The sequence below is a fragment of the Lissotriton vulgaris genome, chromosome 11, assembly GCF_964263255.1.
Source record: "Lissotriton vulgaris chromosome 11, aLisVul1.2, whole genome shotgun sequence".
Taxonomy (NCBI): Eukaryota; Metazoa; Chordata; class Amphibia; order Caudata; family Salamandridae; genus Lissotriton; species Lissotriton vulgaris.
In genome coordinates this window covers 140,704,471-140,729,197 of record NC_141699.1, presented here as the reverse complement: position 1 = coordinate 140,729,197, position 24,727 = coordinate 140,704,471, and the positions used below count along the sequence as shown (strand labels likewise).

At 48.3% G+C, this 24,727-nt stretch overlaps 1 protein-coding gene across 3 annotated transcripts in view; it reads right to left on the bottom strand.

Annotated features, from left to right (window-relative positions):
* The window catches only part of ABCB9 (ATP binding cassette subfamily B member 9), a 198,698-nt gene that overhangs the window by 21,998 nt on the left and 151,973 nt on the right, over positions 1–24,727 (bottom strand). The window contains exon 8 of one of the 3 annotated variants that reach the window (XM_086942937.1): positions 15,868–16,056. The exons of the other annotated variants lie outside the window; for them this stretch is intronic. Within the exon in view, the coding sequence (XP_086799063.1) occupies positions 15,868–16,056 (189 nt within the window). The remainder of the gene's footprint in view (positions 1–15,867; positions 16,057–24,727) is intronic. 3 annotated transcript variants of the gene reach the window in all.

Sequence of the window (24,727 nt, the reverse complement as noted above, 5' to 3'; positions counted from 1 at the left end):
AAGAGCCGACACTACAAGTAGGTGACACCGTGGTGGTCCGCGATCGACACCCGGGATGGAAATTTCGAACACCCTATGAGCCCGAGGTGTGGGTTATTGACAAGATCCAGGGGACCATGGTCACCGCTCGGCGGGGTGGACAGACAGTAACCCGCAACGTATCGTGTTTCAAAAGGACGAGCGAACCAGCAACAGGCCAGGAATCAATGGAAGATCAAGAGACAGGAGAAGACGGAGGTGTGGGGCCTGGGGCATCCGTCCCGGGATCACCGATGGCAAGGAATCACGGAGAAAGCCCACCCAGGGTGACAACCCAGAACTCCGCGGCCGAATCCAGCCAGCAAAGTACAGCCCTGAATGGTGAGCCAAGAGAGACAACCCCGGCTGGGGTTGCTGTGTCTCCGTTTGCCCGGAGTCAGCGGTACAGCCTGCGATCCAACCCCAGGCCCAGTCAGAGACTAAGAGACTTTGCGTGGACATCTCCATAGAAGCATCAACCTGAGTAATAGAAGAAGTAAAGAATAAATTGAAGGAGGGAGGTAGAGAGCCACACAGGCTCTCCCATACATTGTTGCGACTTACAACACGCATCCCTGCATACCCCAGGGCGGGCTCGCACTGGGGTATAAATAAAGAAGGCGGAAGACCGCTCGGGGTCTTTCCGTCTAACCATTCATTCAGTGTGCGTGTCTCATTATTTGCCAATTGTTCAGCACGTGCTAGTCCCCGGCCTAGCACTCCACAATCCCCTGGGGGGGCTAGAGGGCACATGGCGCTCCGCCGGCCGAAGACACTATCCATCAACAATCCTGCCATACCCGCCCGCATCTCTACCTGAAAAAGCACGGGACTGACGTTGCTTGCAGCGAGGCACCATTACCTCTGCCGCACTCGAGGCCAGAGGCTCTAAATGAGTGGAATATCCAAAGCTACAAGATACGAGCCCGAAGGCATCAAGATGGCGGCCATGGGGAACTGCTGAAGGCCGGGGCTCGAACGGCAAGCGACACTGTGACCCTGCGCACCACTGCGGATCAGACCATGAGACTCGCCTAATGCACGCTCCCTACCTCGGCGCACTGCTGATGGTGTCGCTGGGAGGCACGGTGCCTCTGCCCTGGACACTGTGGTGCTGCGGCGTCCGACCTGGCACAGCCTGGAGTGCTCCATTTTCGCTACGGTAGGCCCCTAGTGCAGAGCGTGACTGTGGAGGAAGGAAGGGGGACTCCTCGGTCGGGACGGGTGCCGATTTGAATCTGCTGCAATTGCCCGCCATGGGCCTCTCAGGAGGCTGCTAATTCAGGAACCAATGCTGCTAATACGAGTCCTGCCCCTGCTGAGAGGAATGCTACATTGGGGGCATAATCTGCATATGAAGAGGCTGAGCGGGATTGATCGGGTGGGTTGCCACCTCCTACAGCGGGACAGAGGTGAGGCCTCCTCCCAGGCCGGAAGCCTGTTTCAGTGCATCACAACCTGTTGTCATGCTTGAGCTGGTGAGAAGCGGCCTGCGCTCCTACTCTGATCACACATGCGGCTGGAGCACCAGCGAGGGACCCGCCTTGGCTTGTGTAACACTGAGCGACGCAGAAAGTGACTGTAACATCAAGTAAAATTGCTGCCTATATTACCTGGCATTGTCGGACGCTTTATCTGCCGCCGGCCCTGACACTCGGGCGGTCATCACTCTAAGCTGGCATGCCGGGGAGATAGGAACCAGACATAGCTGCTTTCAATGGGACGAAGTCTGCAGTCCGGTTCTGATAGCTGTTGTACGCCTGAACCGAGAAATGATGGGTGGGTCTTGGCTCGACTCCTAATGTTTTTCCTTTGTTCTTTGGCCACCTCTCACTACGAACGGGAGGTTACCTGTACCCCAGCACTCCCCCATTTCCCACCATTGTTTATATCGCTATGTTTGCTTCTTTGGTAATGGGTTGGGTGGATTGGGATGGCTTTGGCAAGTTGGGGATGCTAAAGTGGGTGGGGGCGGTTTGGAGGGGGATGAGGGGGGGGATTGTTACCATGGTTAAATGCACCACAGATACCGTAACATATACTGTATTGATGTTCTCAAATGTAAACGTGTCACAGAGATTTTATTATTCGCACATATGCGCACGTAGATCATGTAGGGCTCACCTGTTTAACCTGGAATGTGGGGGGGTTAAACTCTCCTAAAATGATTCAAAAGATACTTACATATTTGGGCAGACAGGAGGTACAAATTACATCACTTCAAGAAACATCTAACTCGACAAACTGATAGACGCATCGGGCACAGGTTGTCCTCCTCCTACTCTACATACACTAGGGCTGTACTCACCCTTATTAGGAAAAGCATCCCTTTTACTGAGATTCAAAACTGTACGAATGATGCAGGCCGTTACGCCATTACCCATGGCACCGTGGATGACCCAGAGTTCTTCGCAGGCATAATCTAAATACTACGAACATGGCCCGAGGCTACTATTATTTGCGGTGGTGACCTGAACACCCACCTCGATCCTTTTAAAGACAAATCTAGTGGCATGGGGGGACAAGCTCCGCATGCAGCCAGAACAATGAATAATGGGCTACTCGAACTCAATCTGACAGATGTGTGGACACTACCCTGACAAAGTTAGAGAGGGACTACGAACTCTCACCTAACACACGGATCCTTGCACAACTCAAAGAGACTCCAGTGACATACAATGAGATGGTGGAAGATGAGCTTCGCTATATATCCAAAAGACATGTGGCCTGTGCGTATGGGGAAGGGGGCGGGCTTGGAAATCATCTAGTGGTAAAAATAAGGACTTGCGAAGACAGGCACACTATTACCAAGATTACAGATAATACGGGCAGGGACCACTACACTATACAAGACATAACCACGCAAGTTCAACAAATGTATACCAAGCTCTACACATCACATGGCCCTACTGATGATCAGGAATTGGAGGCCTACCTATCAGATATCGCCTTAGCGTGGCTATCAGATGGCCAGCGGGACTACCTGAACCAACCTATCACCGCAGAAGATATCCGCGAAGCAATTACCACTCTTCCAAATAAAAAAAGCCCCCCCGGCCTGGATGGCCTCACCTGCGAATTCTACAAACAATTCGCGGAGGAATTGATTCGCCCCCCCACCTTCTTGAAATGTACGCGGAGGCGTCTGAGGCGGGTAGATTGCCCCCCACATTGCGTGAGGCATTAATAATCACTTTACTTAAGAAGGATAAGCCACCCACTCGCTGTGACCTTCTTGAAATGTACACTGAGGCGTTTGAGGCGGGTAGACTGCCCCCCACGTTGCGGGAGGTATTAATAATCACTTTACTTAAGAAGGATAAGCCACCCACTCGCTGTGACTCCTACAGGCCACTTTCACTTATAAATATGGATGCAAACCAAAGTGTCCCGAAATCAAAGGTTCACAAATATCCAGTTCAACATATTACACCAAGCTTATCTTACACCGGCGCGGCTCAAATGCTTCTACCCGACATCCCACTTTGACTGCCCCCGCTGTCACACCCCTGAAGCCACATTTGCCCATCGTGACATACGACGGCCCCCTATCTCATTCGAATGGGCGACACTCCTACAGGACTTTAGGCAAGCCCACACAAATGACACAGAGCACGCCAAACACCCCCAGGTGGCATCGGACTTACCTGCATCCCAGTCCACACAAGCGTCCCGCTCTCCACCCCCCCCCCCCCACTCATACAGCGACAGCTCCATTTGGGTCAACCCCCGGGAATCATAGCGCAAGCAGAGAGTAGGTAAAGTGTACGACACCAGCGTAACGGTATGGGACCCCTTTACACTGACCAGCGCCTTCAGCGACCCCAGGCTCCTTCCCTCCCCCCCTGACCCTCTTATTCCCGAGTTACACATGTCCAAGCTTAATTTGACACTTGGATTATCCATGAATGATACCCTTCACAGGGGAGTTAGATCAGAAACAGGTATACGGGTTGGAGAACGGCGCGATCCTTCTATTAACTGCCTCCCTGACGCCTCCTGGCACCTTCGGCAGAGATGGTGGGAGGGGTGTCCCCCCCTCCACTAACGCATCCACCATGTGCCCGCTTATTCCGCTACTCTTGTCATATGGGTGATATTGTTACTTTGTACTACCGAAATGATCAAGCCGATTACTGTATGGCATGTACAATGTGAAAATCCAATAAAAAGGTTTAAAAAAATACGGATGCAAACCTATTGGCGAAAATTCTTGCAACTCGTCTCAAACCTCTGATGCTGAATTTGGTCCTCCCGGACCAGTCCGCCTTCATCCCAGAAAGATCTACTTCGCACAACTTGCGAACGCTCTTTGCCATATCTCATATACTCGAGCCTATCCTTGGAGCAGCGGCTGTGATGCTTGACGCGGCTAAAGCCTTCGACTCGATAGAGTGGGGCTATTTATTTCACATTCTTAAAAGGATGGGATTCCCCATCAATTTTATTTCCTGGATTCGACTTCTATACACATATCCCTCTGCTCGTGTTCGGGTCGAGGGAAACACCTCAGACCCAATATGCATCGGGAGAGGTACCAGACAGAGCTGTCCCCTATCACAGCTCTTATTTACTGTGGTGCTCGAGCCACTAACCTGTATCATTCAGCAACTCCATGGGGCAGCTGCATTGCGGTTTGTCCATCGACCTGTGAGCATATCACTATACGCGGACGATATGCTTCTGTTCATAAGAGAACCCCATGTCTTTATGGAATCCATACTGAGGGAATAGATTTGTTTTGGGCGATTCTCTGGCCTTACCATAAATTGGTCTACCTCAGTGGTGATGCCACTGACAGACTCCACGTCTCCCCACGAGTTGAAATTCTTACTGATATGGACTTTGGACTCTGTGAAATACCTCGGAATATGGGTGCATCGTGACCCTGAAATCGTTTTTCGTGAAAATTATGGAACGGTGGTCACGCAGTTAGAGCAACAAGTGGATAGATGGATAAGTCTGCCTCTGTCACTTGCTGACCGCATGGCTCTAATAAAAATGGTCATTCTGCCCAAATTACTGTATTTATTCAGTAACATTCCAATCACGTTGCCAATGCATTTTAAAAAAATGCTCCGATCAGCGCTGACACGTCTGATATGGGCGGAAAACAGGCCAGAGTGAAATTCGTAGAGGAACCCCAAAGGCTGAAATTAATCCCATAGATCTTATGATAGCAGCTTGGCAGGCCCTAGGCCGATTAGCAGCGAAGCTACCACTGTACTCCCCTCTGTTACCTCTTGCTTATCACCTGGTAGCTTCGGCCACTCAGGATTCGGGCGCTATGCACACAATTACGCTGGCTGGGATCGACAAGATGCAAGATATCTTCCCCAACGGTACTTTCCTCACAGTAGAGGATTTAAATTATATACAAAACTAGCAGCCCGCCCCAGCGTTGCCTGGGGCAGAAAGGGGCTGGGGGCAGCATTTGAGGCTTGCGTGCAATTCTGCCCCCGGCCCCCTCCCGCCCCGGCCCGTCCCCCTCCCGCCCCGGACCCCCCTCCCGCCTGATCCTTACCTCAGCCGCCGGTCCCGTTCCAGGCGCCCCGCCCGCACAGGCCGCCACTCTCCAGGCGCCCCGCCCGCACAGGCCGCCACTCTCCAGGCGCCCCGCCCGCACAGGCCGCCACTCTCCATGTGCCCCGCCCGTGCAGGCCGCCACTTCGCCCAGCAGCAAGCAGGGCCGCGGCAGTCCTCCAAGCAGGTCGCGATCTTCTGCGCCTTTTCCCGAAGTGTTGCCAGGGAGCGCAAACGCAAATGATGTCATCACGCAGACGTCGCGGCCGGCACGACTTGCAAGGGACTACTTTATTTTTATTTCGAAATTTTTTAAACAACGTATATTTTTTATTTTTAATAGCCTATGTCCTTCTGCTTGCCCTGAGGTTTTCAAAGATGTCTTGGGTGTTTTGATTGGTGGTGTACTTTTCGAGTTTACCTGGCTCAAAGGTTTGTGTTCCCTCTTTATAATAGTAGTATAGACAAGACGCCACTGTTCTTCTTCACTTTTTACAGACTGCATAACACAATGCAGGCACACTATCCCACGTTTCCGTCAGAGCCCCCTACACTACAATCACTGCATACATTGCTAATCAGCCCCACGAGGCATAAACTCATCACCAAACTGTACAGGGCCGCTAGAGAGGAGAGTGTTTCACCACATAACAAGAGCATGGAAAAATGGAATATGAACCTACCCTTGCAGATCACGCAGGAAGAATGGGAATATTGTTGCAAACTTACGGGTGCACTAACTTCTAAAGGCCACCTGCGTATAATTAATTTTAAGTTCCTACACCAGGTCTACCACACACCGCAAAAACTATTAAAATATGGTCGTAGAGACAACGACACATGCAAACGCTGTGGATGATATATCGCAGACTTCTGGCGCCTGGCCTGCAAATGCGAGAAAGTGGCAGTATTCTGGACCACTATCACACAACAGCTGCATGAAATGAAGCACGCTGAGGTGCACTGCTCACCCCATGTATGCCTACTGGGCCTCCTGCCATCCTTAAAGGGCCTAACTGGTAGCCTTGTGCGTGTCGCACTTTTACTGGCCAAACGACGAGTAGCAATGACTTGGGAGAGCAAATTAAGCCCCACTCCAGCCAAATGGCTCCAAGACTTGACTTACTGAAAATTTGAGATAGTACGCGGAAGAACTACCGCCATGTCCCGTCCTAAAGACATATGGGAACCCTTAGTACAGAACATTCGATCTACTACACACACATCTCCCTCTGAGCCAGAGGCCGATTAATGCGGTATAACATAATCCTTGTATATATGATATGATAATGTATATGCTTACTGTAATGTTGAAACATATGCTATCATTGTTTTCTTCTCATATCTCTCGCTAATATTGCACTGTATCGCCATGGGGTGCTGATGTTTTTTTTTTTAGTTTAGTCTAAGTATGTCACATATAACAGTTATAATACCATCTGTTATTGTATATGTGATATGCTTAATGTTTATCAGAATGCTAATTTAAAAAAAAAAAAGAATTTACTTTCCCTATATACAAATTTGCCTTTGGGGGTCCTCTGCCTCAGGTTCTTTTATAACAAATTTTATTTTGTTTATTTATTTATGTTTTTGGTCAATAAAAACCGTTACACAATCATTCATTAATTACATTTCCTAAAATTTGATTATAAACTTATATTTCTGATAAATCTTTTAAAAGAAACCTGTGACAGGCTACAATCTTTGCTACAATCTTTGCGACTGCCTAGATACTTGTATCCTGACACCTGATACTGGAGTTCGGAGCCGAGAATCTGGAACTTGTGCAGTGTTTGGGACTGAGATGCCATCTCCTCTTTTTTGGTGCTCGTAGCGGTGACTGCGACTCTGTGCCTGTGTCCCAAAATAAAGGGAAAGAAAGGCGGATGGTCTTGGCTGAGAAAACCGTGAGTTACCCGTGCGAAAACCTCCCGTGCATATACACATATATATTTTCTATGTTCTCTCTCTAACTCTGACTCTTAGACGATTAGACGATTGGTGGGTTTTCTAAAACCCTAAAAACTCAACTTGTGCTCAACTTGTGCTTTGCCTAATCACCCCCAAGGCCGGACTGTGTTTGAATTATGGATAAAGTGCACAGCCCGTAAGCTGGAGTGGAGCTGGCGTTTTTTGATCGCGTAAGAGAGGGGAGAAATGGAGAATAAAGGGTAACAGAGGCTTCTGTTTTTCTGCCGAACTTTAAATTTTCCCTGGTTTTCTTCGACCTTCTCTGTCTGACCTGCCTGTCCGCCGGTCCGTCCTGCTCTTTGCCCGCTCAGACTGCTCATGCATCGGCCTCATTCACTCTTCGTCTCACCTGTTTCTTGGCACCTGACTCAGCCGACTTGCCGGACTCGAACTCTGTCATTACTGTTTGGCGTCATCTGCTAACACGTGGACAGGCGTCGTAAATCTCACGCGCAGCGCCTACCCTGTGTATCTCGGTGCTGTGCAAAAACGTGAGAGCCTACGCCTATGCACGCAAGGAGAGAGGGCGAACAGAAAAGAAGCAGAATAAAAGGGGGTGAAAAAAAAAAGGGGGGCGAATGCTATTTAAAAAGCAATCCAAAGGGCCGGTGTGGCAGGAAAAGCCTCGAGATTATTTCGGAAAAACTAAAAAACAATTTGAAACAGCAAATAAAGACAGTGTTACAATAATAGTGAAAATACATGTTTTCAATACAGACTGGCATATTGCAGGTGCCCTGTGCAAGCAATATAGCACATTTAAAGGAGGAGCTTGGAAAACCGTTAAAGCGGCGCCAAAAGTGCCCAGAAAGCTGATTCATTGGTGTACCAAAAGGGGCAGAGAAAGTAGAAAACTACCAAAACAACCTCAAAACTGGTGGCAATTACGAGCACAGTACCAGACAAAGAAAGAGGCTTCATTTCTGAAAACAACACAGGATATGGAGAGAAGGGAGAAAAGAGATGCTGCTGCCGGAGATGTCTGAACGGCAGCGGAGGTAGCGGAGGCACAAATACCTGTGAAGCATACTACAGCACTTACCGGAGATAAGGGGGAAGAGGAAGCAACGGCTTTGCAGAGCACAAGTGAGGTCCAGACACGAACCCTAGAGGATCTAGAGTACTTGAGAAACTCACAGATTCAGGAAAACAATCGACCCCCACAAAACGCTGAAATGGAAACGGTATATGCTTCACAAATAACTAATGATAGACAGAGAGGCCCTGAAACAAGAGGATCCAAAGCAAAGGAAAAGGAAAAAGATTTGGAAAGGCAAGAACCTCATGAGAGTGGAAGAAATAAAAATAAAAAATGCGGAAAAAAAACTAGAGAAGGAGAAAGAAAAAGCAAAACGGAAAGCCAAAGAGAAAGAGAAAGAGCGTGAGAATAAGAATGAGAAGGGGAGAGACATAGAGGATAACGCAAAATTGGAGTTACTGGCCAAGAAAGCACAGAGGCTTCAAACAATAAAAAATCTAAAGGCCGCCGCAAAAATCACAGGTTCCCAGGCTACTTCTCAGCCCAGAATCTCTAATATCTTTAGCCCCCTACCCAATGACGGTCCAATCAATGCTTTAAAAAATGAAAAATCACAGATCAAACATCCAAGCGACCTGCCAAGCGATCTGAGCGTGGATGTCCAAGGTGTGCCCCTAGAGAACCTAGATGTGGAGGAAAATAACACTCTAGATCCAGATCTAGGAGACCAATTCGCAGATCCTGGTGTGGACATGGAAGAGACTAGGGCTCCCATAGGGGTCAAACCAGTGAAACCTAATCAAAGGGAGCAATCGGACCGAAGCAAGATGTACCCTATGGGCGTTCTAAGCATCGAACATCCCTCTTCTTCTCTTAGCACCCAAATGCTTCCACGGGGGAGAGATCTACATCTAGGAAATAAATCATTCTCCGAGGAAGATTCTTATTCGGACATCTATGAAACAGGGATGTCCATCTCAAGTGAGTCAAGCAAATTAAGTGACACAAGCAGAGCAAGCCCCGGTCTACAAATGGGGACCTTATCCTCGGAGGTCTCCGGCTCTCTCGAATCGAGAAAACCCAGTGAAACAAATTCCAGAAAAAACGTGGAAAAAAGAGGACGAGACGCAAAAGAGAATGTAATCCTCCTAACGAAGAGACCACAGATCCAGGCACTAATACGGATCACGTCAAAGCCAGAACGAACCCCGCACAAAGAAGCCAGATTTCAAAATCATTGGGAGATACACCACATCAAAACCACAGCTTGGATGAGACAGAAGAGGGAAGTCAAAAAACAACGGGAAACAGAGGCGGCCCTGGAATAACAACAGAGCCCTCATTGAGTGAGGTGTTGAGCTCAATAAAGAATTTCCATATGGATGTCAAAAAAGACAGCCAAAGGAACCGGGCTGCCATTGAAAAATTGCAAGGTGTGGTTAAAAAAGTCGGCAACATATGTACTGAGATCTCAGAGAGAATGGCCGCAGTAGAAACTCGCACGGAAAATTTGGAAACTGACGTCGCCAAACTTCAAAATACAGAAAAGGAGCAGGATGGAATAATAAAAGACCTCATTGCAAAAGTCGAAGATCACGAGAACAGATCCAGACGGAATAATCTAAGGTTTCTTGTTATCCCAGAAAATTTTGAAGGAAATGACGCTAGAGGGACAATGATTAATATACTCAAAACAGCGTTCCCGGAATTGGAGGCTTGGGATATAGATAGAGAGACACAGCGCGCCCATCGCTTTCCTTTGACGCTACCAAAACACGCTCATAAGCCACGCCAATATCCCAGGGCCATGCTGGTTCATTTTGGGAACTTCTTTCTTCGTGAAGCAATCTATAATCTTGCCAGACCTACAAGCCAAAGGGAATACAAAGGGTTTAAGTTTTTTGTAAGGCCAGATTTTGCCCACACCACCGTAGAGCGAAGGTGGAAAATGCGCCAACTTTTCGCGCCTTTTGAAAAAATTGGAGCAACAGTTTTTTTACAAAACCCGGCACGGCTGAAAATTATATTCAAGGACTCAACAAGAAGCTTTACTAGCGAAGTACAGGCCGAGGACTACTTAAGAGAAATTTCAGAAACTGGGACACGAAACTCAGGGAAATAATTAAAAAAAACAAAAAAAAACACTTAAAGGAACTATAGAAAGAGACGGTCACTGAACATAGCTGTCCTAAACAGCCTTAGAAAGAGTTACGGTTTGGAAGTATGGGGAATCACTAGAAGGGTAAAGTGGGGTGGAGAAGAATATAAGCTTATAAAGCACATTTTGTAATGTTATCTGAACAAGTATAAAGACTCTGGGAAACACTATATTCCATAAACCTGCCCAGGCCACGGGGTCCGCTTTGGCGATCTGAACATACGGACACCCACAACTAGGACCCGGGACCTAGGATGCCTTATAGGATGGTAAGGGGGGGGGGGTGGGATGAGGGAGCAGTGGGGGGAAGTATAAGACCAAGAAATTCCAAGCATATGAAGAATAGAAAAGACTTTGTTACTGTGGTGCCAGATAATTCTGTAATGACCAGGAAAATAGGACATGGATATGATGCAAGGCAAAGAATAATAATATTCATGATATTATGGCTAAGTTGAAAATTGCCTCACTAAATATATGTGGCCTCAATGATACTAGAAAAAGGCAGAAAGTAGCAGCGGGGCTGCAATTAATGGAAGCTAATATTGTCTGTCTACAAGAGACTCATATTGAAGGTTCTCAGCATTTCTTATTGAAATCATTGGGGTATAACCTTATCACCGCCTCGACACAGGGAGTCCGAACTAAGGGGGTGGCAATTTTAGCAAAAGGTGTGGGGCTCCAATTTGATAGAGTACTTTCTGATAAATTTGGTAGATGGGGAATCGCCGAATGCAAGTATAATAACGGACTGAATAAAATGACAATCTGTACCATTTATGGGAGTGTCTGTGATGAGCCCGAGACGCTTACATATGTTTCTAATGAGTTAACTCATTGGCCCCTACCTCTCATAGTTTGCGGGGATCTTAATTTACATCTCCCCGGTGACTGGACAATGGGGCCGGAATTTAAATATCATGGTAGGAAACCTAGAGTTTTTCGAGCACTTAAAGACTTGTGTATGGTACATGGCCTAATAGATGGGTGGCAACATAATCATAGTGGAGATCCTGGCTTCACGTTCTATTCATACCCACACTCGCGACATGCAAGATTAGATTACATGTTTATGTCAAATTCATTGAAAGCTGCATGTACGGTATATAAACTTCTGCGCTTATTGTCGGACCATAATCCTATAATTTTGAACCTATCTTATACTTTGAATAAACGTCCAATTACTACCTGGACGTTTGAACGGGCTCTGTTAAAGAATGTAAATTATTGTCAACACATGAGAGGGTGGATCCCGGGTTTTATAGCAGATAATCTTGGAAGTGCTCCCATAGCAATCGTTTGGGATGCTCTAAAAGCAGGCATAAGAGGCGAGACACTGCAATTCTCGCTTAGGTCTAATAAGGAAGGGAAACTCCGCCTAGCTGTACTATAACATAACCTGGGTAAAGCCGAGGAGGATCTGATCACTGCAGCCCAACAGGGCCAAGTCCTGGATAATGCATTGGCTCAGGTAGCCATCGCGAGAAATCTTATCACAGAGATAATAGTAGAAAAGGGCATCATCAAAGCATCAATTAATAAGGAGAAAGTGTACGAGCTGAGCGAACTGGTTGGGCATCAGCTGGCGGTGCGTACTAGAGAAGTGGCATCAGCAAGCACTATTAAAGAAATTCAGGATCCCAGATTAGGCTTAAAAGCTGAACCAAACGAAGTAAGGGCTGCATTTCAGAGATTCTATCAAGAACTCTATACAGAACCCATAGTGGGGCTTGAGGACCCAGATCTATATTTGGATGTAAATCCAGGGCCTATTCTAGAGAAGAAAGATCAAGAAATGCTGGATGAGTTACCTACCTGGGATGAAATCCTGCTCTCTTTAAATGCGCTATATAGTGGGAAAGCGGCAGGACTGGACGGGATTCCATCATAGTTCTATCTGAAATTTGCCAATCAATCGGTAGGGGTGGCTGGCTGTCTCAAGATGTTTGAAGACCTACATGAGGAATATAATATTAGCCATAGGGCCTTCTTTAAGTTTCTGCAGGTCAGAGATTTCTTAATAAAGAAAACTGGCGGGCGGGAGAATTTTCAGAATAATCAACTGATTGATAATTTATGTAAAAAATTTAACCCCAGGATTGGGAAAATTTATGAAATATTGAATCTAGCCTCCCCAGATGATATGGATAAACAATGCACTGCTTGGCAGGCCTTGCTGGGAGTCCCTATTACAACCCCCCGCATAGCCTATGATTTAGCCCTAAACTCGTTAATGTCGATAGAGCTACAAGCACAATTTTATAAAACATTTTTTTTCCTGTATTACACACCTAAGAAAATTGCCAAATGGGGAACAGGGAAGGGAACTACGTGTCCTCGCTGTGCACTCTATGGGGCTGATATTGTTCATATGTTTGCCACTTGTAACATGCTCTCCGGCCTGATTAAAGATAAGTCAGAATTTCTTTCTGAAGTATGCCAAACAAGAGTAGAAGTTTCAACAGAGGAAATCATGCTGGGGGTAGCGAATGGTGAACAGCAGATAAACACACAGGGATTGATATTTGCGGCTATGGCAATATTCCGACTTAGTATCGCCTCCGCCTGGCTAGATCCTAACCCACCGGTATTTCCAACAATGGAGGGCTAGACTATTAGCGACCTGCAGTCTGGAAATGGCAATCTATAGCAACAAAGGAGCTAAAAAAAGATTAAGGGGCATGCAGATCTGGGCACCGTTCTTGCTGTGGATTCAAAGACATACATGAATGTATTCTGTTTGTTTATTTCTTTTTCTCTTTCTATGCTCAGGAAATGCGAATCATAATGGATTAATTTCAGATTTATGAATGTAATAAGTCGTTTCCTTATGACATGGTCTTGGTCAGGGTGCAGGAGCTACTGTTTAAAGTGCTATTGTGCTGAGGTACTTTTTAATTCAAGTGTCATATTTCTCATTATTCCGGATTTTAAAATACATTGTCCTTGTTCATTTGTATTAATCGCTCTTTTTACTCTGATTTCTCTAAATTTGACCTTCAGTTCTTCAGCTCAGCGAAATTATTGTTCTTCCCTTTGTTAAGGTGCAGATTCAATATACTTCCCAGTTAACATTCTTTATCAATGTGCTAGTGCCCTAAATTAATTGCTCTAATGCTTTCTTCGTTACTTTTAAAATTTTTACTCCCTGGCATATAAGCGGTATAGAACAGCCACCCAGCCAATGGGTTACTGCTAGCCTGCAAGTTCGAATTTCTAGTTCTCTGACGATTCTTTTCAGCTTTATCTTTCTTTTTGTCAGGTGACTCGGGCAAACGCAGAATATGTGTGCAAGAGTTTCCTCCTTATATTTGCATAAACTACATTCTTTGTTCCATGTCCGATTCTTCAATTATGGCATTAGATCTTTTGTTTCCCATTTTCCAAACCGGTACTGCATAAACTGGAGTTTCATTTTCAGTAAAAAAAATGTGCTTTAAGGTAATCTTGGTGCCATAGTTTTTTATAGGAATTGATCACTGTCCAGGCATGACGTCTGACTGCAAGGCATGTCTTGTCTATTAAATATGAAAGATGCTTGTTAGTAGCTTTTATCACTTTATAAAAAGCCTGTTTCCCAATACTTGCAAACCAGGCCTCTTCTAATCCAAGATCCTCAATATCCTGTTTTATATATAGCCCCCAAGAATCTTTTTTATTTTGTTGTAATTGCTCCTCTATTTCCTACCAGTGCATATGGTTAATTGACACTCTTTCTGATGCGCGTAATCTCCAGCATAGTTTTATAAACCTGGGGTTGTTATGGGGAGGTGAGCATTTGGAGTGCTTGAAAAGGATTCAAGTAAATAAGTGAACTTTACCTGTGGGTGAATGAGTAATAGAATAGTCTTATGATGAGAGTGCTACAGGATTGTGACAGATCTTGTGAACAGTCAACAGTAGGTGCCCCACTGTGTAAATGAAATTATTCCAAAACACAAGGATGGGAGTGAACAGGACCCCAAGGTTTCTGCCTGAGAGGGACACCGTAGGTGTGGGATCAGATAGGGAGGTAGGCGGGTTAGAGACAGGAAAGTATAGGATTTTTGTTTTAGTGCTGTTCAACATAAGGGGCTAAAGGGCCATCAAATGTTGGATAGCAGTTGTGAGATTTGAGGAAAGGCGCGATGGATGGGAACGAGAAAAAGTTCGGAATGTAATTTAACCATCAAACACTGCATAGGGAGCCAGTGTATGTGGAAAAAGAAAGAAGAGGACCCAGGACTGAGCAGTGGAGACACATGCGGGTGAAGAATTAATGGTGAATTTGAGGAACACCAGAATGCTATGAGGATCATCAGAGAGATATTGTAAGAGCCAATAGAAGCATATGCATGTGATGCTGAGGATAGTAAGGGTTGCTAAAAGATCTAATACAATGAGGAGAGTGGGGTGAGCTGAGGTGATAAAATCTGGCTTTTGAATGAAGGCAGTTTCCGTGGGAGTGAAGCACATAGAAAGCAGACTGAAAGGTGTTGAACTGGACGTATATGGAGATAGGGAATAAGACTTTCGAACACAAGAAGTTCTAGGTTTTTTGAGAAGACTATTAGCTGGGAAAGAGGGAAGTAGATAGAAAGTAATGAGGAGTTAGAGTTACACTTTTTGATGGAAAAGCAGAACACATTATGTTTGAAGCACTGTCGGTAGGAGTCAAACTGGTTGAATAGGGATATTAAGCAAGCGAGAACTCTAGAAGAGATTGTTGTGTGTGTGTGTGGTCAATGGATGGTTCCAATAGATGGTGCACAAGATGGTTTTGTATGTTCTCTATATGGGCTTTTGAAAGTATGCTACATTTGCATTATCGGGTGATTAAGCCCACTTTTACAGCATATACAAAAAAGGACAAACCAGAAGATCAGTGCATGGATTTCATGAATTATACAAGAGTGTAGATCCAAAATGTTGGAATGCATGTGTGGAGATTAGTAGGAGTAAAATGTAAATTGATCTATGTGATTAACAGGGGAGGTTGGGAGAAGATGAGGACACAGGTATACTCCTGTTATGAATGAAACAAATCAAGAAGGAAAGTACCCAACTGCACTCCCAGCCATCCTACAAGCACAGTGGTATTTATGATTCTGCTGTAAATACATCATTGTTTAGCCCAATAATGTTTTTTACAATCTACATTTAGACACTGGACAATATGATCTTTATTTTGACTTTTCAAGAGTGTACAGCACTACGACACCCAGTGGGCACTTACCTTCAGTACTTGCACACTAGGCCGAGTAGGATAGGTGAATGTAACATGTTTGAACTCAACTTTGCCCTCCAGGTGCTGTGGCGCCAGCATGCCTTCGTACACCATGACTGGCTTGCGCTCCAGGAACTGAAATACTTTCTCAGCTGCCCCAACTCCTTGCATCAGCGCTGAGTGTACAGAGTTGATATCCTGGAATAAAACAATCACCTTTATCATGCAAATGATAAGAGAAAATATTTTCAGGGCCTCCACAGTCCAAACCCCACTACAACCTCCATGCCTTCTGCAGCTCCCACCTGAGGCCTGAGGATTCCTCCTAATTGCCGATGTATCCACTCCCATAGATCATACAGCTTTTAGAACCCCACACTCAATGGACCAGCAAAGATAGGATTTTCCACTTCATGTTTTAGTTTTTCAGTGCTATACTGTATTAATATGCTGAGTGATGCATCAGCAGTGAAACACTGTACATGCCAATCCCAATCCAAACCTGAGAAACAAAGGCAGAATGAACATAGATTTTGTGCGTGGAAATGCCACTAACAAGTGGATTCCACCTTGTTTCTGCAACTGTATGGGCCACCTAGGGAAAGAGGAATGGTGTTTTCCAGCGAGTGGGTTTCTTATGTGCTGTCAGGGAAATGGGTCATGCAAATGAGGTGAACACTTACATAGATTTTCAAAAATTTGCAATACCTTTACCAAATGTATCTCTGCAGGTCCAACTCTACCCCTAAATTAATTCGTAGTGAGTTGTGCAGTAAGCATGTTCGTCATACTCTTAGGCACTTAGTTTTTTTTATTGCCCTGAGATGAGTGAAGACCCTCTTTGTTGCTGTGAATGTTGTGCTGCTTAAGTTCTTCATCTTGCAGGGGATATTGAAAGATGTATAAGGTCTGATCAGTTTTATAGTTTATTTTCACCTGTATTTCGTATTATTTGGTTTCAACTGGTTTGTGGTACACAGTGGTGTTTACAGAATATTTGTGGGCAATGCATTTACCACTTTTTCAGAAAGCATAACCAATTTGTAGCCAGGTTTCTATTTTCTCTCCTGCTTCAAAAAGCTGTTCTTTAGGTGATCTAGATAGATCTTCGTTACAATACCAAATGTCCACGTCCAGTGTTCCTTCTAATATCTGGGTCAGGGGTATTTGTGATGGTACTGAATTATTTTTGATTATCGGATGTAAACTTTCATATACCCTATTTTGGGTTTCTTCTTTTTAGTGGTTATGGGGCCCGGCTTCAACCCTTTTGCAGTGATGAGTTTTTATTTCAAATTTGAATCTTTGCTTTGATGAATGCTTTGTGGATATATTCTAAAAGTAACTTCTTTCTTTAAACCTGGCAGCCACCTGTTTCTCCTGATGAAGGAACTCTGCATTGATTAAGTATTTACATCCCTGTAGAGACCCACACGGGCTCTCCCATACATTGTTGCGACTTACAACACGCATCCCTGCATACCCCGGGGCGGGCTCGCACCGGGGTATAAATAAAGAAGGCGGAAGACCGCGCGGGTCTTTCCGGCTAACCATTCATTCAGTGTGCGTGTCTCATTATTTGCCAATTGTTCAGCACGTGCTAGCCCCCGGCCTAGCACTCCACACTGGTGACGAGGGCGGTTTTCATTTGCACGCGTGTGAAGCACACCCCTGCCTGTGGCGCTACTGTGTTAGCTGCCCGCTGCAGAGCCCACCCGCTTATCCTCCAGCGCTCGACACCGGCTCTGAGGCCCACCCACGCGTCTCCCCGTAGGGAGCGCCTTTGGCTGGCGGGGCTCGCCGGGTGTCATACACGCTGCTGTCCAGCCTCTGCACGGTGCGGGTGAGTCTGCCATTTACCCTTCACACGCGCTATCGCTTAGCTCGCCTATCCCCAAGCGCCCCCGCCGGATCGAACTGCTGCTGGAAGCACGGCGGCCTGCCAGCGCCAGCCGCATTGAAGGAGAGTGAGGGGCGGAGCTACGCGAGACACGAGGCAGCGCAGCCCTGCGCGGCCGCGGAAGGTCACAGAGACTCTTCACAAGCGCGTAGGCCTTCAACCATACGCGCAGGGGTCAGCCAACCCCCAGGCTCACACCGGCCCCAGACGGCGTCGCGAGGCATCAGCTCTACACTGCCTCCATCGAACAGCGGCCGCAACAAGCACAAGTAAGGGCAAGGAAGCCTCTGGGTGTTTCACGCCCATTCCAATACAAAGCTCTGTCAGCAAGACATCAGGCACTGGCAAGTGCAAATAACAGGGAGGTCATCAACCGACCACGGTTCTCTCTCCACCCACAAGCCACCTTAACACAGGCAACAAGCACTGGCCAATCCAAATACCGGAGCACAAAACCTCAACGCGGTATATCACCCGAATAAGCGCTAGAAGGCCCGCAGAGACGGCGGGCATCATGTCTGTTACGGCGCCAGGTGCAAGCCAAGACGGAGCCGCGCAGAATCAACCCGCACTGGTCGCCCCGCCGGCAGTAATTATTGCTCCAGAACCAAGCCGGAGCCATTGCACCGATGCCACATGGCCACCTGCACGCAGGTGCAGCACCAATTCCCCCGTTCAGCGAAGCGGCGGATCCTGTAACGGCGGCGCCGCGTTGGAAGTCGTGGGTCGGAAGGCTAAACCTATACTTCAAGGGCACGCGGGAGACAGATGGGACTGTCAAAAGGTCACTCCTGATCCTTTATGGAGGTCCCGAAATCTATGAGTTGTTCGAAACGCTTCCCAACACCGGACCCGAACATGACTACGACGCCGCGGTGGCGGCACTAGACGCACACTTTGATCCCCAGCTCAACAACGACTTCGAAAAATTCAAATTTAAAAGAGCGTGGCAGACCGAAGCTGAATCAATGGACATGTTTTATGCCCGCCTACGCCGACTAGCCAAGACGTGCCCATTTACCAACCCGAGGGAAGAAATCCGAGACCAAATAATAGTAGGATGTCGATCAAAACTACTGAGGAAACTCATTCTACGACAGCCTGGCATTTCCCTAGATGAAATATTAATCCTGGCAAGGTCACATGAACTCTCGGATACGAGGGCGGAAGAAATGGAAGTCGCTCTACGTACACCGGTGGTCGCACCAGTCCTGAGCAGAACAACGCCAATCAAGGAAGAAAGGATAGATGCCATCCAGAGACGACCTCAGGCAACACGCCCACGGACCGCCGCCAGAGGGAGCCGGTGTGACTACTGTGGGGAAGACCACCCACCGACAGCAACGTGCGGAGCGAAAGGAAAGACCTGCTTAAAATGTGGTCGGCTAAACCACTTTGCTGAAGTGTGCAGAGGTGGAAAATACAGACCACTGAACCAGAGGCCCAGGTCGATGACCCAACAGGTTCGACAACTCTCACTCGACCAGGAGAAACCCCCCCCAGATGGTCAAGCGCAGGGGAGACTGCCTCAATACGAAGATGACGACGAAGTGTACGTGATATCCTACGTCAGCAGAGCGTCAACCAAGAGGAGACCGCCGCCCATGTGCTCCGTCTCCATTGAAGGCACCAAGATCGAGGCCCTCATAGACACAGGTGCCTCCGTGAATTTCATGGACTCAGACCAGTACGACAAAATGTCTCCCAAGCCTCCGCTGGCACACTCTAGCGCCAGGATCTATACATACGGTGGCACCGAGCCGATACCGCTGAGAGGAGTCATACAGACAACCGTCATCAACGGCGAATACTCAACGGAAACACGATTCCACATCACTGAAGGAAAGAAAGGCACCCTGCTGAGCTGCCACACAGCGGAAGACCTTGGGCTCATATTCTTTGCGAAACAAGTACACCAGGCCCATGCGGACATCCTCCTGAGAGAATTCCCAGCATTGTTCCAAGGCCTAGGAAAACTGAAGGGGAAGAGATTCAAGCTCCACATTGACACCTCCGTAAAACCTGTAGCCCTCCGACACAGACGAGTACCATTTAACCTGAGGCCACAAGTGGAAGAAGAGCTCCAGAAACTGGAAGACCTGGGAGTGATAGAGAAGGTGACAGGCCCGACGCCGTGGGTGTCCCTGCTGGTAGTGGCGCCCAAGCCCAAACAGCCAGGGGCAATCAGATTATGCGTAGATATGAGGCTACCCAACGTCGCGGTCAAGAGAGAAAGACACATCACCCCTACCATGGACGACATAGTGGCTGACCTCAACGGGGCCAAATGGTTCTCAAAGTTGGACCTCAATTTGGGTTACCATCAACTTGAACTGGAGCCTGCAAGTCGATACATAACAACCTTCTCAACCCATGTAGGTCTACGTCACTACAAAAGGCTGAGTTTCTGCGTGTCCTCCGCCGCAGAAGTTTTTCAAGACGCCATACGGGAGGTGCTGTCCGGGCTGAATGGAGTCATCAACCTCAGTGATGACATCCTGGTGTATTCGGCAACGCTAGAGGAACACCATGCACACCTAAGGGCCCCTCTTCAAAGACTAGTAGACTGTGGGTTAACATTACACAGATCAAAATGCTCTTTCTACCAAGAGTCCATTGATTTCTTCGGATACACTTTTACGAGAGAAAGGCTGAAAGTAGACCCCAAGAAGGCGGAGGCGATCAAAGCAGCCAGCACTCCACGGAACCCCACCGAGGTGCGCAGCTTCCTGGGCATGGCCACCTACTGGTGTAGGTTCATTCCCAACTTGGCAGACCTCGCAGAACCACTAAGAGCCCTTACGTGATTAGACCACACGTGGGAATGGACGGAGTCAGCAAACAAAACCTTTCAGGACATCAAAGCCAACCTGCTAGACACCCAAGTAATGGCCTACTTCCAGCCACGCCGCAAGACAGAGTTGATAGTCAACGCCAGCCCAGTAGGTTTAGGGGCAGTACTCATGCAAGAGCACGGGCCGGAAGGATAAAAGCCAGTGGCGTATGCCAGCAAAGCGCTGTCGGACATCGAAACCAGATACGCCCAAATCGAAAGAGAAGTGCTGGCCATAAAATGGGCGTGTCAGCATTTCCACCTATACCTGTGCGGACAAGAATTCACTGTAGTGACAGATCACAAGCCGCTACTGCCCCTGTTTGCGGGGTCATCCAGGCTAGCACCCCCGCGGATAGAACGATGGGCTGTTCAACTACAAGGATATAACTTCCGGATTGTATTCCGACCAGGGGCTCATAACCCAGCTGGCTACCTGTCCCAACATCCTGAAGCCTGCCAAAACCCGCCACCTGAAGATGGAGTGGAGGCGGAAGAGCTCGTCCACATGATCTCGCAAGCAGCCTGCCCAGAAACGATGACGCTGAGGGAAATCGGGGAGGCAACTGCAAAGGACGAAACACTGTCCAGAGTGCGCCAGGCTCTGGCCAGAAACCGCTGGGCCCACTACCTAGACGGAGCACAAAGCCTTCGGCCAGAAGTCAGACACATGTGTCCAACAGCTGTGGCAAGTAAGGAGCGAGTTAAGCGAAGGTGATGAAGGGGTCATCCTCCGAGGCCATCTGATCGTGATACCGGAAAGTCTGCAACAGAAAATGCTAGCGCAGGCGCACGTAGGCCATCAGGGAATGGCAAAGACAAAAGCCCGACTGAGAAGCAAAGTCTGGTTCCCCACGATGGACAGCCTGGTAGACGAGATGGTTCGCTCCTGCCACGCATGCACCATCACCGGCAGTGACCCAGCACCAGCCCCGGTGATCACCGAAGATGCTCCCCAGGCGCCGTGGGCACGCCTTAGCATCAACTTTGGGAGCTTCCTAGACGGAAGACACACCCTGGTACTCGTTGACTCGTTCTCCAAGTTTCCCATAGTGGAAGTAATATCTTCCACGGCTTTCCCGAGCGTCAAGAGAGCCCTGAATCGCATCTTTGCCACAATGGGACTTCCGGACGAAATTAAATCAGACAACGGGCCACCCTTCCAGGGCAGAGACTTCCAGAGCTACCTTGAGAACCTCAAGATCAAGCACCGGAAGATAACCCGGTTGTGGCCCCAAGCAAACGGGGAGGTCGAAAGACTCATGAGGACACTCAATCGAGCCCTAAGGATTGCAGTGGGCAATGGAGACGACCCCGAAGAAGCCCTAGATCAATTCTTAGGGGCATACCGACAAACGCCACACAGCACCACAAAGTGCGCGCCAGCACATGCACTATTCAAGAGAGCACCGCGTGATAGCATCCCCACAGACAGCACGTGGGTGCCGGGAGACAGGAACGAAGAAGACACCCAGGCTCGGAGGAGAGCCACCAATCAAAAAGCAAGCCAAGCCCGCCACGCCAAAGAGCCGACACTACAAGTAGGTGACACCGTGGTGGTCCGCGATCGACACCCGGGATGGAAATTTCGAACACCCTATGAGCCCGAGGTGTGGGTTATTGACAAGATCCAGGGGACCATGGTCACCGCTCGGCGGGGTGGACAGACAGTAACCCGCAACGTATCGTGTTTCAAAAGGACGAGCGAACCAGCAACAGGCCAGGAATCAATGGAAGATCAAGAGACAGGAGAAGACGGAGGTGTGGGGCCTGGGGCATCCGTCCCGGGATCACCGATGGCAAGGAATCACGGAGAAAGCCCACCCAGGGTGACAACCCAGAACTCCGCGGCCGAATCCAGCCAGCAAAGTACAGCCCTGAATGGTGAGCCAAGAGAGACAACCCCGGCTGGGGTTGCTGTGTCTCCGTTTGCCCGGAGTCAGCGGTACAGCCTGCGATCCAACCCCAGGCCCAGTCAGAGACTAAGAGACTTTGCGTGGACATCTCCATAGAAGCATCAACCTGAGTAATAGAAGAAGTAAAGAATAAATTGAAGGAGGGAGGTAGAGAGCCACACAGGCTCTCCCATACATTGTTGCGACTTACAACACGCATCCCTGCATACCCCAGGGCGGGCTCGCACTGGGGTATAAATAAAGAAGGCGGAAGACCGCTCGGGGTCTTTCCGTCTAACCATTCATTCAGTGTGCGTGTCTCATTATTTGCCAATTGTTCAGCACGTGCTAGTCCCCGGCCTAGCACTCCACAATCCCCTGGGGGGGCTAGAGGGCACATGGCGCTCCGCCGGCCGAAGACACTATCCATCAACAATCCTGCCATACCCGCCCGCATCTCTACCTGAAAAAGCACGGGACTGACGTTGCTTGCAGCGAGGCACCATTACCTCTGCCGCACTCGAGGCCAGAGGCTCTAAATGAGTGGAATATCCAAAGCTACAAGATACGAGCCCGAAGGCATCAAGATGGCGGCCATGGGGAACTGCTGAAGGCCGGGGCTCGAACGGCAAGCGACACTGTGACCCTGCGCACCACTGCGGATCAGACCATGAGACTCGCCTAATGCACGCTCCCTACCTCGGCGCACTGCTGATGGTGTCGCTGGGAGGCACGGTGCCTCTGCCCTGGACACTGTGGTGCTGCGGCGTCCGACCTGGCACAGCCTGGAGTGCTCCATTTTCGCTACGGTAGGCCCCTAGTGCAGAGCGTGACTGTGGAGGAAGGAAGGGGGACTCCTCGGTCGGGACGGGTGCCGATTTGAATCTGCTGCAATTGCCCGCCATGGGCCTCTCAGGAGGCTGCTAATTCAGGAACCAATGCTGCTAATACGAGTCCTGCCCCTGCTGAGAGGAATGCTACATTGGGGGCATAATCTGCATATGAAGAGGCTGAGCGGGATTGATCGGGTGGGTTGCCACCTCCTACAGCGGGACAGAGGTGAGGCCTCCTCCCAGGCCGGAAGCCTGTTTCAGTGCATCACAACCTGTTGTCATGCTTGAGCTGGTGAGAAGCGGCCTGCGCTCCTACTCTGATCACACATGCGGCTGGAGCACCAGCGAGGGACCCGCCTTGGCTTGTGTAACACTGAGCGACGCAGAAAGTGACTGTAACATCAAGTAAAATTGCTGCCTATATTACCTGGCATTGTCGGACGCTTTATCTGCCGCCGGCCCTGACACTCGGGCGGTCATCACTCTAAGCTGGCATGCCGGGGAGATAGGAACCAGACATAGCTGCTTTCAATGGGACGAAGTCTGCAGTCCGGTTCTGATAGCTGTTGTACGCCTGAACCGAGAAATGATGGGTGGGTCTTGGCTCGACTCCTAATGTTTTTCCTTTGTTCTTTGGCCACCTCTCACTACGAACGGGAGGTTACCTGTACCCCAGCACTCCCCCATTTCCCACCATTGTTTATATCGCTATGTTTGCTTCTTTGGTAATGGGTTGGGTGGATTGGGATGGCTTTGGCAAGTTGGGGATGCTAAAGTGGGTGGGGGCGGTTTGGAGGGGGATGAGGGGGGGGATTGTTACCATGGTTAAATGCACCACAGATACCGTAACATATACTGTATTGATGTTCTCAAATGTAAACGTGTCACAGAGATTTTATTATTCGCACATATGCGCACGTAGATCATGTAGGGCTCACCTGTTTAACCTGGAATGTGGGGGGGTTAAACTCTCCTAAAATGATTCAAAAGATACTTACATATTTGGGCAGACAGGAGGTACAAATTACATCACTTCAAGAAACATCTAACTCGACAAACTGATAGACGCATCGGGCACAGGTTGTCCTCCTCCTACTCTACATACACTAGGGCTGTACTCACCCTTATTAGGAAAAGCATCCCTTTTACTGAGATTCAAAACTGTACGAATGATGCAGGCCGTTACGCCATTACCCATGGCACCGTGGATGACCCAGAGTTCTTCGCAGGCATAATCTAAATACTACGAACATGGCCCGAGGCTACTATTATTTGCGGTGGTGACCTGAACACCCACCTCGATCCTTTTAAAGACAAATCTAGTGGCATGGGGGGACAAGCTCCGCATGCAGCCAGAACAATGAATAATGGGCTACTCGAACTCAATCTGACAGATGTGTGGACACTA